We start from the raw sequence: 17937 nt of genomic DNA on the forward strand, positions 1-17937 counted from the left end.
TATTATTTATTAATAAAATATACATACAAAATTTCTAAAAAAATCAACCTTTCAAACAGAAGTTTTTGTAGTTCTAGTATAATTAAAATTAAGAGAATTTTGTAGCCATAAAAAAAGAGGTGGCCAAAAACTTTTGCGTAACTAAATTTTAAATATGTGTTTAATGTTCATATACAAAGGTAATTCATACTTTCAGTGGAAATAAGGCTGAAGAATATACGGTGAACCATAGTAAATTTAACCTTAATTTGCAAGTGACAGAGGGAAGAGGAATAATGAACCTTCTACAAAGGCTATATTATAAATATTGATACAAAAGTTTGAAAAATGTATTTTGTGATGTTTACAGGGTGTAATTGATACTTTATACTTATTCATAAAATTTCTGTTTTTGAAAATCCTTTCTCATAAGAGGACCTAGCTTCCTGTCTTACGCCTGGAATCCCATAACTGCTTCTTTAACCACCACAACGAACGCGGATCACCAACACTCTTTTTTTCATCGATCTTATAGCATGAGAATACATCTGCGATGTCTAGTGCTCTCGATGCGATAACCGGACACAATAGCATGAAAGACATTCTTGAAAAATAGGCACTCTATGAAAAAATGTTATGAATCAAAAATTAGTCTCTCTGAAGAGTATAGACAATGATGTTAAAATCTGTTTCCCCTCACCGCCCCTGGGGGTGGGGGTAAGTTCGAAATCTTAAGAGGGAACCCCTATTTTTTATTGCATATTCGGATTCTTTAGATAAAATGCGCATGATTTGTATGAAACATTTTTCTCGTTTCGCGATAGATGGCTTTTGTAATCGACAAAATACAATTTTTCTTCATTTTCTGTTACTGAGAATGCACGCTTATGATTCTGCAATACATTAACAATAAAAATACACCATTTTCATTGTGACATGACTGACCACGGAAAAAATTTTTTGTTCGAATCGCTACAGAATCGTTGAACGAGTGCAATAAAAACTCGTACATAAAAAAAATACATCGCGACGAACATAGGTAGAACCTTCTTCTTTTCGAAGTCGGTTAAAAATAAGGGTAATAGAGCTTCTGATCTCTTTGGTAATTGTTATTTTGAAAAACATGCCAAAACGTATGTCCACTCTTGAGAAGTAATTATTAAGTAATACGTTTACATTATCAGTGTTTCCTGAATTCTCCTGCTAATATTGCTTGAAGACTTGAGCTTAGAAGTACGACAGAAAATATGTTTTCAACATGTTGGTTGTCCGACACACTATTCATCGGTAGCACGAGAAGTTCTTGATCGTGATTTCAATGATCGCTGGATTGGTAGAGGTGGTCCGATAAATTGGCCTGCAAGATCGCCAGATCTTACTTCATCAGATTTCTTTTTGTGGGGCTATCAGAAAGACAAAGTGTACGAAGAAAACTCAACAACACGTGAGAATATGATTGACCGAATTACAAGTGCATGTGCTGAAATTCAAGAAGATACACTTCTCCGTTGTGTAAATTCATTTAAATTGTGGATTAATAAGTGCGTGGAATCAGAAGGTAATCATTTTGAGGACTTACTTTAATTAAAAGATGATACCCTAAGTACCTCGAATCGTGAGAGACGAGGGGACTCTAGTTAATCAAGCATCCCGAATCGTGAGAGGCAAGGGGACTTACGTTAATAAAGCACCCCGCAGGGAATAAAAAACTGCTACGTCAACGTCGTTGTTCCTAGGTTATGCTAAAAGGTGTAGTTTGTTTTGAGACTAATTTCGAGTATTGCAAAATCGTAAGCGTGCATTCTCAGTGACAGAAAATGAAGAAAATTTGAATTTCGTCGTTTACAGCGCCATCTATAGTGAAACGAGAAAAATGTTTTATACAAATCATATGCATTTTTATCCAAAGAATCCGAATATGTAATAAAAAATAGGGGTGCCGATTTAAGATTTTGAACTTCCATCCACCCCCACCCCAGGGGGCGGTGTGGGGGAACCGATTTTAACATCACTGTATGTACTCATCAGAGTGATTAAATTTTGAATCATAATATTTTTAAATAGAGTGCCTATTTTTCGAAATATTTGAAAGTTTCAAGTTAAAAATATCACCACGTATATTAGTTTCATAAAATTAACTATTTTAAACTAAAATTAAATGAGTTATAATATGATCTTTATTATTCACACGATAAGAAAACTCAAATACAATTTGTAAATAGTAAAGATTAGCAAATGGAGTTTAGGCTGACAGGAGACTCATCCAAAATGCAATTGATACTTTTCATGTTTTTATGACTGTATAAGTTAGGTTAGATGATAAAGATTATTAAAAAGTTAAACAGTAGAAAAAATGTTGAATGAAAGAAAATGGGTTCTCATATGTATATACCTGTGCCAATGCAATGTGATGGTGATATGAGATATAGTGGAAAATTCTATTTTATAGCTAGTAATGCATACATTTCTTTCTATGAAAGAAAAAATGTGAAGATACTCGTTTTTTCAATATTTTCTGTAATTATATCATACGTAAAATAAAAATGATAAATATACTGTGAATGAGTTAGGTGAATATTATTATGACAAGAATGATCCCGATTGGAATTTTTTTCAAGAATGAGAATGCTAGTTACATTACAACAGAAGGAAAGCTTTCTTTTGAAATGAACACATATGATCCAATGACATAAGCAGACATGGTCTCGAATGGACGTCTGGTAACATTCCTTACGGTACAAAGATTGTGCCTCAGTCAGAGGACTAATTTTCAATCTCTTTACCCAGAAGAATCATGGAAATTTTTGAGGATGCTAACTATTAGGATATGTTTCAGAAGATAGACGATGCAGCCCAGACATAGACACTCTGTTTTCAATGCTTTGGAGCAATCTATAACCATTTTGAATTTATATATTCAGAATAACTATCATTTTCTTTACGAATTTTGTAAATAATAAATTTTGTATGTTATGAGGTTGTGATTCTCTTAAACCTGCAGTGCATCAATCTGTCTTACATCGAAGGAAGAAGCATCGTTGGTATGAATTTGGAATTTCGCGCGCACTTGTTTTTTGTCAGCCTTCTTTTATCGTTTGCTTATCGTACTCCACTAATACTTCTACAACTTAATGAGAACTAATTCTACATTGCCGACACTATGCAATCTAGATTTTTTCTTTATCGGCCAGAGATACTCTGAATTCCGACATTATCGACTGAAGGTAATACAGGAGTGGGACATTATTAACTACAGGTAATGTAATTGTCTAACTAAACGTCATTTTGGATTGTAGATTCCTGTCTTATCATCTGCCGCTAATGTAGGTTCCTACTAGATATCATATAATGACTGGTAAATGACAAGTTGCTAGTTTATTGACGTTTAGTTTGGATCAGAACCCTGCTCCAGAAACTATCTTAGGTACACTATAATCTAACTTCAATAGATTAAGCCTTAGAGCCAGGAAGTTTGACCAGATAAGTAGAAAACTGCAGAAAACCAAAAGTCCTGATCGCAGCCGGTTATGACATACGAGTTTGAGTGTAAACAAATTCGATAGCATTGAGTGCCCACATCCATCCTCAGCATCAAACCTTCCGCTCGACAGTAGTTAAACGCAAAGCAAATACGACTAAGCGAGAATTCCGAACGATCAATCAGTCGAGAATCACCATCCAGCTACTGCGGCCGGTTTCAATTTCAAAGAAACTATGAAAAAATTTTAGTTAAAAGAGGCTTGGGCACCTGTGATATCACGCCTGCGGATAAGCATTTTGGAATGATCGCCTGGCCGTCGACCATTTTAAGGCCAGGCAGGCTGTGCAGATCGTGGGAAGCAGCCCTCAGTGTGTGCAGAAGGTGCAAAACTAGTGACTGTCGTTCCTGAGTTGTGAAGAAACGTGTCTCGTCGTCACTACCTTCAAAACATGCGGCTTCTGAGCCGACGAATTCCTTTAGACCGCCACCGAATTCCTGTCGCAAGGTCTTTGGCAGGTGAACTTCTTCGGCAGCTTTCAAAAGGCTAAAAAGTGAAATTTATATTTATTTTTAATATCTTTTGGAAAATCGGCTTCCCAAAAATGTAGGCACGGAAATTTTTCGCGGATTAGTCTTCCCAGCAATTATTTTAATCTACAACATTTTGTTTAATCTCAATGTAGATCAAATATTTCTAAAGTATTTACGGCATGTTTGAAGTCGCTTTGATATTGGTAAACTTTCAAATATGAATTTTATTCGTTTATAAGGACAGTAAATTTTTAATATAAATTAATTTTTAATTAAGAATAATTTTAGTATAATGAAATCATATGCGGTTTTCTGGCTTTTCAAATTTGAAAGCATCATACTATAACATTATAATGTACAGAACGAATGCATCGATCCGATGCACTTTCATTGTACAATTCCCAAAAATAAATTATTCATTCGTACTTTAAAAACTTCTTCTACATTATTCCCATCCTACATGAATCTGTACACAGAAATTTATATTTATACAAGTCCAGAATATTGAAATATTTATTGAAAATAATAAGTTAATTATTTTGATTAAATTACATTTTTTCTGAAAAAAGATCATTTCTTGTCTTTCTACTAGGAATCAAACCATAGAAGATCCGATGCCTGGTTGGGTTTTTTACCTTTAAGCTACTAAAGAGATCGAGAGAAGAATCCTTTTTCAGAAATACACGGATAATTATTCCAGGTGCTAGAAGTCAAATTTGTTAAGGAATCTTTATTTTCAACAAAGAATAAGAGAATATGAGCTATGAGTTAGACTTTTTTTTAACTTCATTTTTTGTTTGTTGAAAAATCTTTTTTCGCTCCTCTGGGAATTGAACAACAGAACTTCCGTTTCCCGACCGTGTGCTTTCCCATTAAGCTAATAGAGAGATCAAGAGAAGAATCCTTTGTCGTAAATACACGGATTATTATAAAAGGTGTTACGAGTAAACTTTTTTCAAGGAATCTCTATCATTATCAGAGAATTACCGAATTTCTGAACGTTTTTACAGACTAGGTCGAGCTATAAATTAGACTTTTTTTAAATTAATTTTTTGTTGCAAAAATATCTTCTTATTTCGCTCTGCTGGGAATTGAACCACAGAACTTCCGATTGCCGGACGGGTCCTTTCTAATTAAGCTACAGAGGTCGAAAGAAGAATTCTTTTTTAGAAAGACACTCTCGATCTCTCTAGTACCTTAATGTGAAAGCATTCGACCTGCAATTGGAAGTTCTGTAAATCGATTTCCAGTGGACCGAAAGGAGAAGATTAAACAAAAATTAATTTGAAAAAAAGTTTAATTCATAGCTCCATGTAGTCTGTAAAGACGTTAAGAAATTCTGTTATTCTCTGATTATAATACAAAACACAATTGAAAATGAAAATATAAAAAAGAATAAATATTTCAATGAGTTTGATTAAAAAAAAAAGTCGATAGTAACAAAAGTAGTCATTAAGGTTAAATAACAACAATGCGTGTGTAGTCAATAAGTTATGATAATAAATAAATAAGATCTTAAACTATAACAAATTATCAAAGCGCAAAAAAAATCTTTCCATGAAATAGATTAAAACAATGGAAAGTTGAGGTTAACAAGTGAAGTCAGTAAGGCTGAGTAAAACAAAATAACAGTGACGAGCAAATATATATAAATATACACACACACACACAAACACAAACACACACATAAAGGAAGATGGAAAAAGATTATTTTTTGAAACAGCATTTCATTCGTTTTCAAGAAGGATTGAAAGATAATTTAAATAACAAGTGTAGTCAATAAATCGGAACAGTGATAAAGCAAATAAATAGTGTATGAACAAAATTTACCTTAGAACACCAATTGAGAAATGAGTAAAGGAGACACTTGAAATTCCGTGTCGGTAATAAAAATAAATATAGATTTTGTCTTATGACCGTGAAAATTGAAAATGTGAGAAGTCCAAATAAAATCAGCAAACTTTATCAATGTGTATTTGTTAAAATACGCATTGATGGTTGAAAAACAACATTTTGGATTTTCATGTTAGCTGAAGTTAACATCAATATACCTGTGTAAAAGAGAAAATATAGAAAAAGTTAGAAAACAACAAAAATAATATGAAAACTGATGATTATTTTATTAGGTTATGTTAGAAAATTTAAGCATTATGAATTTAATCACAAATAATATCTTACCAACATGTATATTGAGAATAAAAAGCGAAAATAAGTTATAAGAAGAAAAAATTAAATGTTGCATAGAGAACAGTAAAAGTTAGGAAGTTTGGAAATTTCTCTAATTCTATAGTGTAGAGGTCTAATTCTGTGTCTAACATAACAGCAATCGCAATTCGAGCAATTAAATTTGTAAACAACATCTCTTTTTTGAAAAATGTCTAATTGGTCTTTAGGAGACGGAAAAATATTTGAGTTGGATTTTATTGGTCTGAAAATTACTTTTATGTTATTCTGTCTTAAAATAGTTGCAAGTTTATCAGTTATTCCTGAGATGTATGGAACTACAGTGAAATTTTTAAAGTTGGACACACGAGCAGATCTCTACACTATAGAATTAGAGGACATACTCGCCGAAATTATAATCTAGATAATATCACTGCACTTGACAGACACCGAATTGAAACTGGGCATGATTTTGATTAAATTTTTTCTTCTTATAACTTATTTTCGCTTTTTATGCTCAAACTACATATTTTGACACATCTCCTTTCATCTTTTACCCTTTTTCAAATAAAGAGTTTCATCTTGATGTCTTCATGAATACTTGTAGTATTCCCTACTAATGATGATTTTATGAACACGTGTTGAGTCATGGCGTCCAAGGATGACGTTTTCCGCTGTTTTTTGGAGTTTTTCGTTTTTACAATGTTTTTTTAATAGAAATTCGTTTCTCTTTTACATTTGAGAACAAATTTGGGACTGTCCAGTTGAATAAAGATCTCTAATAATTGAAAAATGTATTGGTAAGATATTGTTTGTGCTTAAATTCATAATGCTTCAATTTTCTAACATAACCTAATAAAATAATCATCAGTTTTCATATTATTTTTGTTGTTTTCTAACTTTCTCTATATTTTCTTTTTACACAGGTATATTGATGTTAACTTTAGCTAACATGAAAATCCAAAATGTTGTTTTTCAACCATCAATGCGTATCTCAACAAATACACATTGATAAAGTTTGCTGATTTTCTTTGGACTTCTCACATTTCCAATTTTCACAGCCATAAGACTTAATCCATATTTATTTTTAATACCAACACGGAATTTTAAGTGTCTCCTTTACTCATTTCTCAACTGGTGTTCTGAGGTAAATTTTGTTCATACACTATTTATTTGCTTTATCACTATTCCGATTTATTGACTACACTTGTTATTGTTAATAACTTTATTTTAACCTTTTATCTTACATTTAATATTATCTTTCAATCCTTCTTGAAAACGAATGAAATGATGTTTCAAAAACAATCTTTTTTCCATCTTCTTTTTTATATATATACGTAATGTATTTGCTCGTCACTGTTATTTTGTTTTATTCAGCCTTACTGACTTAACTTGCTAATCTCAACTTTCCATTGTTTTAATCTATTTCATGGAAAGATTTTTTTTGCGCCTTGATAATTTGTTATAGTTTAAGATCTTATTTATTTATTATCATAATTTATTGACTACACACGCATTGTTTTTATTTAACTTTAATTACTACTTTTGTTACTTTCGACTTTTTTTGTTTTAATCAAACTCATTCAAAGATTTATTCATTTTTATATTTTCATAATTTATTATCGATTAAGATCTGATTATTTATATTTTATTTTCTTTATGATAAATGTATGTTTCTATTCTTGTTTAAGATTGTCGTATATTAAATAAATTATCTTTCAACAGGCTTGAAAAGGGACGTTTGTTGCCAATTTTGTCAAAATATGAGGTTTTTCTTACTTTATTCAAATGACCTTTCCTTCTGGAGACTTTTTCATACATTATCGAAGTTCGAAAGTAAAGAAAAAGATGTACTTTGATTTTAAAAGTTCTGTGCACGAATGTGGGAGAAATGCAAAGAGCGACCGCGAAGTGCGAGAACCAACAGTCGCGAGCCTAGGGTGCGCTCAAACTCTCAAACGAAGCTCTTTTAACAAAAGAAAAGTCACAATCACAAAATTGCAGTGGTGGATGTTTTGAATTTTAATTGTAAAGGTCTGCGCACGAATGTGGAAAAGATTCGACTTGTAACACCTGGCATAATAACCCGTGTATTTCTGAAAAAGGATTCGTCCCTCGATCTCTCTAGTATCCTAATGGAAAAGCATTAGACCCACAGTCGGAGGTTCTATGTTTCGATTCCCAGCGGAGTTAAAGTAAAAGATCTTTTTTCATACAAAATTTTATTAAAAACATTTGTTAATTCATAGCTCCTTTGATCTGTAAAGTAGTTAAGATTTTCTGTTATTTTTTTTATGATAATACAGATTCCTTGAATAAATTATTTAAATACCTACACGGAAAGAAAAATCTAGTTATTAGCGAGTGAACAATTTTCAGCTTAAATGGCAATCATTTCTCTTAAAATATATTCATGGATGCTTGTGATAATCGCACGATGTAACTTCATAGAAAATAAGTACAGCTCACATGTAAAAATGCCAAAAGTTACTGTGGGTAATAGTAATCGCTGCTGTGCTCTAATATCGTGAACTTATATCCGAGCAAAATTTTCAAGTGCCTCCACGGACTTTTTTGGTGAGTCTCCTTGCAATTCGCCTGTATGGCGTAGGTCATGCCTCCTGCCTATTGACAGAAGGCGTGGCCTAAAGGCAAATTGCAAGGAGACTCACGGAAAAACTCCGTGGGGACTCTTGGAAATTTTTCTTGGTTAAATTCACATTATGAGAGCCGAACGGAGCCTGCTGTTAGCCCACTAACTAGTGGGATCTTTGCATAAGCGTTCGTATGTTTAGGGCAGTAGGTTTTTTCCTGCTTAAAATCATAAAATCTTAGAAAATAAATCAAGAGATGTCTGTGATATGCACCTGATAAATAGTTTATGCGTTAATACCTTGAACTGTCTTGCGATAAACCCTGAAGTTTTCTCTCCATGTAGTTACACTTTTATTGCTGATACATTATTGAAATAATTATTACAGTTCATAAGGTACAATAAATCCAGATTAAAAAGAAGCTATCCTCAAATGACTCAAATCATAACATGCAACATAAAGTATAATCATATTTAATAAAATAAAATATATTTGTATACTTACACAGGAAATGGTGCTGTTAGATAAAATCCATAATTGTCGGACGACGCGTGATGTCGCACATGTACAACTAATCCTGGAGTTCCAGCCCGTAAACGACCCAGAAGCCACATTAGGGTTTCGTCGCTGGCTCCACTCGGGAACATCATCACGACGTCGCATTCCTGAAAATGCCAAAGATAATTCGCAGTTTGAAAATGGCTTTCTCTCACCAAATTTCAAACAAAATTGAAAGAATTTTCCTATTTTTTGTTTAGAATTTAATCTAATGATACTCATTTACCTTTAATTAACCTCATACATGTTTAAATTTCGGCATAAATAATTATGTTTGTAGGAATAGAAGAAACATTGTTGGAAAACGGAATATATTATCTATATGAAATATATCAAATTATCACTGAATATTTGCAGATCATTTTTTATTCTGAGCAAAGGATTCAAAACAGAGAAAATATCATTTGGCTTGAAAATTTATAAATATTACAATAGATATGAATTAATTCCTAACGAGGTCCAAACATTTGAAAGAATTTTAGAAGAGTCAAAACATTTTTTTACCTGAAAGTTGAAATTTCGATTACATACATTATTAATGAAAAAAACTGCATGGTAATTGATAAATCAAAAAATTTCTCATTTCATAAAAGATTCAAAAGTTTCGTTCCTTATCTTTGTTACCTAGATACATTATTGGTAATTCCTTAATTACCCTAAAAAAGACCTTGCACTATTTTTTGCATACTATTGATAGTTCTTGGACGGCAATACGCGACTTAATAATTTTTAAAGGAATTTGTATTGTCAACATGTATAAAGAGGGGGTGGATAAGCTAGGGGTTGCTATCAGTTTGTTTTATGCTTCCGGTTCTGGATGAAATGTATGTGGATAGGTTGTAGAATAAGCTGTTCGTCTTATCGCCTGATTGTTTTCTTTTACTTAGTAAACAAATAAACATGCAATTTTTCACATATTTAAAAAAATTATTGAACTATTTGTCCAAGGCTTTTAAGCCCTAAAACCTTTGAAGTGCAAAAACATCCGCTATAGGATATTGAAAAATTATAATGCTTTTTTTTCATATGCGTTGGATATTTTTGGCCTTAAATGATTAAAAATTACGCTTTTTGTGCCTGTAAACAACATCGATAAAAAAATGGTAAAATACAGTATTTTTTGAGGAGTGCGTATTTGCGTGACTGTTTTACTAGTATGTATGAAAATAAGACTGGGTCTTATTTTAAAGTGGGTGTACGGATGTGTACGGATGTGCAATCGCGTGATTCGGCCCCACGGCGGTAGTCGTGGACCAGGATCCCCCCCCCCCCCACGGTCGGTTCAAGTCAGGTGCGAAGAGAAGGATGCCCTGGTTTCGAATCCCTGGGTGCGGGGTTTTGTTAGAGATATTTATCAACGGGTAGGTACGGTTGCCGCGGATAGACCGGTCAGGGGCACCGGATGCCGACGTACCCAAACCTCGATGGGTGGCCACGAGAGTGTCCAACGACCACCGATCAAGTCGGTTGCAGGTATTGGGAGGTGCAAGTGCTTTGCCGCGGATAAGCCGGCCAGGGGCACCTGACGTACCCTAATATCGATGGGTGGCCACGAGAGTATCCGTCGACCACCGATCAAGTCGGTTACAAGGAATGGAAGGTGCAGTTGGTTTTCCGCGGGTAGGCCGGTCAGGGGCACCGAGAGTCGATTAAACCTAACCTCAATCGGTGGCCACGGGAGCGCCCGTCAACCACCGATCGAGTCGACTACGGGGAATGGGATGGTACGAGGAGGTGGGGAAGGTGCCCAGGTCGCCTACTGGGAGTATAAGCGACCAGAGGATTTGCAGCGTCATCCGCGATAACCATGCTGCAAACGAATCCATTTCTCTTGAATCGTAACCTGCATCACTGGTTTCCGTGCCGGATACGGAAACGGGTCCTTTATGGGGCACCTAGAATGCCGTCCCGTCCGGATATGTCACCCGGTTTTTACTTTTGGTCCAACGGTGAAGCAGACTTCCCTTTTCTGGTTTCTGGTTTCTTGTCGGCGGGAAGACTATCCGTCCGTTGATGTAGACGATTAGACTCAGTTGTGATAGAAGGTCGATTCCCAGGAGCACGCTGTGGCTAAGAGAATCCATTATGGAAACCTCGGATTGTAATTTTTTTCCATGGCTTGTAAGCATCCGGAAAGGACTGCGCTAAGGTACGTCTCTGTGTCATCGGCCATGACAGCTATGGTGTTGTTTTCTTCCTGTTGCCATCCCTGGTTTATGCAACGATGTGCTGTTTCAGTGTTGACATATGAGCAGACATATTCTAGGATCACTAGCGCGTTTACGGCGTATATCCCTATCTTTATTGGGATTAAAATCCTTGACTCTTCGAATGCCGAGTGTGAGGGTCGGGTGTGAGTCAAGTTGGGTCCGGCCCGGTTTTCGTTTCCCTGTGCCCTGCACAGGCAAAGTCTGCAGAGGACATCGTCGGTTTCGCACCAGGAGCAGAATTTCTTTGGTTTGTTTCGACAATTTCCTCGGGCATGGCTTCGTTGTTTACACCGCCAGCAGCCTTTTTGGCGGTTGTAACTTGGCTCGTCCGTAGAAGTTGGTTGTCTGGCAGGTTTTTATGCTGGGCGATGATCCCTTCAGGTGTGTCTCGTCTGGAGTTCTTGAGCTTCCTCTACTTCTTCGACTCTTTGGATTAAGGCTTCGGGGCTTTTCACCTCAGAGAACCGGATATATAGGCGTAGCCCTGGTTTGATGTTATAGTACAATGTTTTCTTTGTGTTTTCGAGGATAAATCCTTCCCGTCTTCTTTCTAATGTTAGCAGAGCTGTTACGTAGTTACAAAATTGCTTGTTGGCTCCCTGATGACAATTGTAAACCTGTTGGTCTAGTTGCCAGAGTTCGTATGTGGAGAGGTAGAATCTCCTTAGAAGCTACTCTAAGTCCTTCAAGGAAATGAGATCAGCTGCGCACTTATGGCACCAGAGCTGAGCTTCACCTTTTATGTGATCCGGAAAGCTTTTTAGGATTTGGTAGTCGGGGAGGCTATATGCTCTCTGGAGTTCCTTTAGTATCTCGAGGAACCCATAGACGTTTTTGCCGTCGAAGTGGCAGTTCCATTTCCGCATTTGATCTACGGTCTTGATAGATGGTGTGGCATTGTTGGAGTCTTCGTCCGGGTCCTTATGACTGGTCCATCGTGAATATGTTCTCAGACATGGGTGTTCTAGTGAGGCTATGTTTCGTAGGTACCAGGGTGAGGACGTTTCCAATTTTCTGAGTTTATCCAGTTCGGCCTGCATAAATTCCAGGTCCTGCGTGCGTTCTATGTCTTTCTTGTAGTCTGAGGTGTCTTCTAGCTTAACCTTGAAGAGTTTTGGGTTTCTTCTAACGAAGTCAGGTTGTTTTCACTCAATGCTTTACGAGTATATACCTATAATCTATGGTGGGGCCATGAAACAAGCCTGCAGGTTTTTAAGATAAGATAATAGATGCTTGAGGTTATATCCAGATGATTGATAGATAATGTAATTAAAACACTTAATAAATTGAAAACCCAATAGAAAAAAAAATAAAAATACATAATTAATTACTGGAATTATTATTTATATATTTATCTTTGGTTTTCTATTGGTTTTTTCATGAAAATGTGTCTTAGGGAAAAACCAAAGATGATGGAAGTATGTTTGAAATCAGTTTTCATTTAAAAGTTGTAATCACTTTCGATATCAATTTTTTTACCGCACGTTCCTCACAGAACGTTCCGCTCCCTCTTATAGTTTTCAGTTGTATTCTGCAGCGATAATCACTAGGTCGAAAATGATGGCAACAAATTGCATGTCAGCTCTTCAACACTTCTTAATGGGTTAGGTTTGACATGTGTTGACGTTCGGAAAACAACGTAGGAGTACGAGAGATAGATCAAACTTCGGCCCCTGAGCGACATGTAGCGAGGGAAAGACCTATAGTGCCATCTAATGAGCCCGCAAAACAGGATCAGAGTATGTGTCTTCACGGTTACCTATATTAGTGACCACAACCTGAACGAAATTAACCAACCTTTGTCGAAGGACTATAAGGGATCCTACGGTGACAATTTCTTCTCTATGAAGCTCTTTCTAGAGCTGTTCTTTTCGGAGGCGGTATATCCATGGAACAGCCATGGTGTCAAGTGACGTGGTAGAGCGGTCTAAGTACAACGTTAATTCGTTGCGGGTTACATTCTGCTGCAGTGAGTATTCGGAGCGGAACGGTGATCGGTTAGCGGTTTTGAACACGATGCTTACTCTGCTGAAGAGTTTGTTCATCTGTCTCGAATCGAGAGAGTTTCGCTCTTTTATACCCCTGGGTCGTGTGGAAGAAGATTTTGAGAGACAGTAGGAAGGAGTTTATCTGGAAGTGGACAAAATAGGAGTGGAGACCGTCACTCTGGTCATGCAAAGTGAATTTTAAGTGAAAAGAAAAGCAAAGAAAACCTGTTCGAGCGACATAATACCTTCCGTTTTAATCGACCTGTATGTTGTCCCGCCAGACGCGTAAGTCTCGCTAGGATTTTCGTTTTTGAAACAGGCTTTACGAATTAAGGCCAGGTGCAAAGGGAAGGATGCCATAGTTTTAAATTCCTAGGTGCTGGGTTTCTCTCAGAGATATTTATTAACGAGTAAGTACGGTTACCACAGGTAGGCTTGGTCAGGAACACGTGATGCCTGTCGACCACCAAGCGATTTAGTGTCAAGGAGGTTCAGGTAAGTTGCCGCGGGTAGGCCGGTCAGGGGCACCTGACGCCGATGTACCCAAAACTCAACGGGTGACCACGCGAGCGCCCGTTGACCACCGTTCAAGTCGGCCTCAGGGGCAGGAGGTTTCAGGTGTGTTACCGTAGGTAGACCGGTCAAGGGCACCTGTCGCCGATGCATCCGAATCTCGTTGGATGACCATGGGAGTGCCCGTCGACCACAGATAAAGTCGATTACAGGAATTAGGAGGTGTAGGTGCTTTGTCGTGAGTAGGCCGGTCAGGGGTACCTGACTCCGACGTACTATAACCTCGATGGGTGGCCACGGGAGCACCCGTCGTCCACGGATCAAGTCGGCTACAGGGAATGGGTGGTGCAGCTGCTTTGTCACGGGTAGGCCGGTCAGGGGCACCTGACGCCAACGTACCCTAACCTCGATGGATGGTTACGGTAGCGCCTTTCGATCACCTATCGAGTCGGCTACAGGAACTTTAAGTGTGTGTCTCTGTGCAACGTATTTTGATTACGAGGATATTATATTGATACAGGGGGTTGAGGGTTGAGTTTGACTTTCGAGATATTTTGGTTTCCGAGGGGTGTGGATGTTGATTTATAGACGGTTTGTGTGTGTTGGATTTTTGTTTTTTTATTGAGGCGGTGTTGTGTGTGTTTAGCGGTTTACATTTGCGTTCAGGTTTTGAGGTGGCTTTGTTTCCGGGAATGTATTATGTATTTTTAAGTGTTTGAGGGGAGGCGTTCGGGGAAGATACAATCTAGACTGCTAAAAATTAAAAAAGAATATAAATCCTTGTCTAACTAAAAGTTCTTGACCTGCTTCGCTCTAATTCCATTTAAAGGCCTGAAGTTATAAAAACCTCTTTTAACGATTACAGAAAGAAAATAGTGATTCTCAGTGGCATAGTTTTATAGCAATGTAATTAAACTGGGAATCCCGTTTAAGTATCTTCCATTTAAGTCATTTCTAGAATTGCAGCCTCGGCGTTTTCGTTATGAAAGAAGCCGCGCCGCGCCGTTGGAAGAGAAGCTGTGCTTACTCAAGTGCGACAAACAACATAAAGGCCCTGCCTGCTTACGTTTGGAGCAATCAAATCTAGTTTTTGATTCAAGTGAAGGGCATTCAGGACCATGCTCGAAACCTCACTTAGATGGGATTCCCAGTGTACGTATAAAATTCAAAATTGTGAATCCAACAACTTTGAACTTCCTCTTCTGCCAAGCAGCATTTGATTTTTTTTTATGTCAGTACTGGAGAGAACTTTGTAGTTTTTTCATCTATGTATAATGCCAGATTGTGCGACGTCATTCTTGGGTAAAAAATATGCGGAAAAAAGCGTTTCTCTTTCTTGGCTCTCTGAATTCACTCCTGAATTCTGGCACGAGAGTGGCTACATTATTCTGGCCAGAATCCAGATCCTACTGCTTATACGCAGACGTTACTCGGTTCCACGTCTGACCTACTCAGTCCTTTACTACTGCCCTAGTGTACGCTTCCGTAAAGTACTTAACCATAATCGGTGACCCCCACCCCCCATACATAAAAACTAATACCCCTGTACTTTCGATTAAGCCACGATAAATATTTTTAAACAATCTTCTGCATAATCGACCCACTTATTTATGTTAATCGCGTAAAATATTTAAAAAGTAAGAAGTTGATTTATCCATTGTTGCACAATAATTATCATACACATGCAGTAATTACGTTCGCTTGCAAGGAATGTGTGTTCTTTTTAGTATATTATGCAAACAATAATTAGTTCTGAATCACGTTTTACATGTCTTGAAAGAAGCTTTTTAGAATTAAATGATTTTATGACTTTTATTTAGGCCGGGCTTCTCCGCTTACTTTTCAGAAGCAGAACATATTACTTTCTTTTAATTTTTGTTTAGTTTAACGGTTTTTTTTCTGGCGAAAATTTTATTTCGCGATTCTAGGAAAATCATTATAAAGAACTCAGTATTAAAATAAATAATGTTAACATTTTTCAAAAAATTTTAAGGGCTGTGAAAGAAGTTACAAAAAAATTCTAAGAATTTTAAGTTCTTAGAAAAGCTTTAAAAAAATTTCAAGGGATTAAAGAACTTTTAAATATAAATTAAATTCCAAAGGATTGCTAGCGATTTTAAATATTTCAAAGGATTTCAACGACTTTCACAAGGTCTGAAGGGTTTTATTAAATCGTTAAGGATTCGAAAGATTTCCGGGAATTTTAATTATTTCTACGGATTTAAACTTCTTTATAGGATTTGAATAAGTTTAATTCAATTTGTATTCACGGACTTTCAAATAATTTATACTTTCTTAAATGGATTTTGTCGATTATATATTCATATGTTTTAAAATATTCCAAAGAATTTTAACGGGATTACAAATATTTTAAGGAATATCAAATAAAATTTTGTGGGATTTTCAAAGATTTCAAGGTATTTCAAAGCATCTCATCAGTTTTAAGGGATTTTATATCATCTTCAATTATTTCAAAGGATTTGCAGGATTTAAAAAGATTTTAGTGTATTGTAACAGATTCCAAAGAATTTTAAGAGATTAAAAAAATTGCAGGGGATTTCACAGAATTTTGTACGATTTCCAAAGATGTTAAGCTCGATTTGAAGGTACTTCTAGAGAACTTCAGAAAATACGTTAAATAAAATTTAAATAAATTTCTAGAAATTACGAAGATTTCAAGAGGTTTTAAAGAATTTCACAAGATTTAAATTATTGTTAAATCTCTAAGCATTTATAAAATGTCGAGGGAATTCAAAGATTTCTACACGGAGAGGAATTTCAAAAGATTAATTCACGGAAGCACGTGATTTTAGAGCAACAGTATTTATGTGATTCAGAGTCTCGGACTCTTTGATCTAAAAGCATAGAATTCGAGAACCGAGAACAAAGTGGCGTGGCTTAATACCTGAAACTTTGAGACCTACGCTTTAAGAGAAAGGGTTCCGAGATCTTAGTTCTCATGTCAAAGCGTAATAAAATCAAGGAGTAATGCTGTGAATTCATCTCCCAAAATTTGCCTCCGTATATGCATTTACATACTTGTTTGCAGGACGTAAACGAATAGATTCAATTTCAATTATATTCAAGGAATTTAAAATAATTTCTATTAATTCTATTTATTTTTTAAAATGTCCAGAAGTTTCAAGAGATAAAAAAATTTCAAGAAATATTAAATACATTTTGTAAAATTTCCAATGACTTCAAGCTCGGTGCATTATAAAGAATTCCACAAGATTTGATGGGTTTAGGGGTTTTAAATATATTTCTACTCATTTTAACAGTTTCAAGGGATGCAGAACAACCTAAAAAATTTCAAAAGGTTTTTTATTTGTTTTAAAAGATTCCAAAGAATTTCAAAAGAATAAAAAAATATCAAGAAATGTTAAAGAATTTCGTACGATTTTTTAACATTTCAATGGGATTCCTGACACTTACGTATTGACGAGATTCTAAAAAATGTTTTAAAGATCTTTGGAAAATATATAAAATGAAATGTCAAGGGATTCCTATCGATTCCTGAGATTCTTAACGATTTTGAATTATCTTTTTTTAGAGAACTAAAATAAATAATTTTATTTCATTTATACAGAAAACTTTTACCTACTCTAACGATCGCCTACACGAAAGTTCACCTATTCTATATCCTCTAGACACGTTTATTTTTAATTGCGCAGTTTCGTCACCTCCCACCACGGCCCCTGTACGCACGGAGAGAAGTAAACCAGAGCGCAGAGCTGCCAGATCGTGGATGGAAATTACCCCCACCATACCTACCTTTTGGGAGCCGCAAAACAGAAAGTGCATGAGTACCACTGTGTGTTCGTATGTAAGCCGAAAATGCACGATTCGACCTCGGAGTTCTGCTGTACGATGATTGCCGATCTGAAGGCTTCGGAAGACTTCGGTGGTTTTCTATTTAT

General features: G+C 35.9%; 1 protein-coding gene and 1 long non-coding RNA gene across 3 annotated transcripts in view; one reads left to right on the forward strand and one right to left on the reverse strand.

Annotated features, from left to right (window-relative positions):
* LOC117176788 (anoctamin-8) overlaps positions 1-17937 on the reverse strand; it is a 120353-nt gene that overhangs the window by 63870 nt on the left and 38546 nt on the right. For both annotated transcript variants that reach the window (XM_033367089.1, XM_033367087.1), the window contains exons 2-3: positions 9253-9413; positions 3728-4004 (exon numbers count right to left, since the gene is read on the reverse strand). In XM_033367089.1, the coding sequence (XP_033222980.1) occupies positions 3728-4004; positions 9253-9398 (423 nt within the window). In that variant the 5' untranslated portion in view covers positions 9399-9413. The remainder of the gene's footprint in view (positions 1-3727; positions 4005-9252; positions 9414-17937) is intronic.
* LOC117176789 lies at positions 6821-9595 on the forward strand. Its single transcript, XR_004467618.1, has 4 exons — positions 6821-6954; positions 7081-7301; positions 7880-8349; positions 9257-9595. It is a non-coding gene; the product is annotated as an uncharacterized LOC117176789 (long non-coding RNA).

Source organism: Belonocnema kinseyi, chromosome 7 (assembly GCF_010883055.1).
Source record: "Belonocnema kinseyi isolate 2016_QV_RU_SX_M_011 chromosome 7, B_treatae_v1, whole genome shotgun sequence".
Taxonomy (NCBI): Eukaryota; Metazoa; Arthropoda; class Insecta; order Hymenoptera; family Cynipidae; genus Belonocnema; species Belonocnema kinseyi.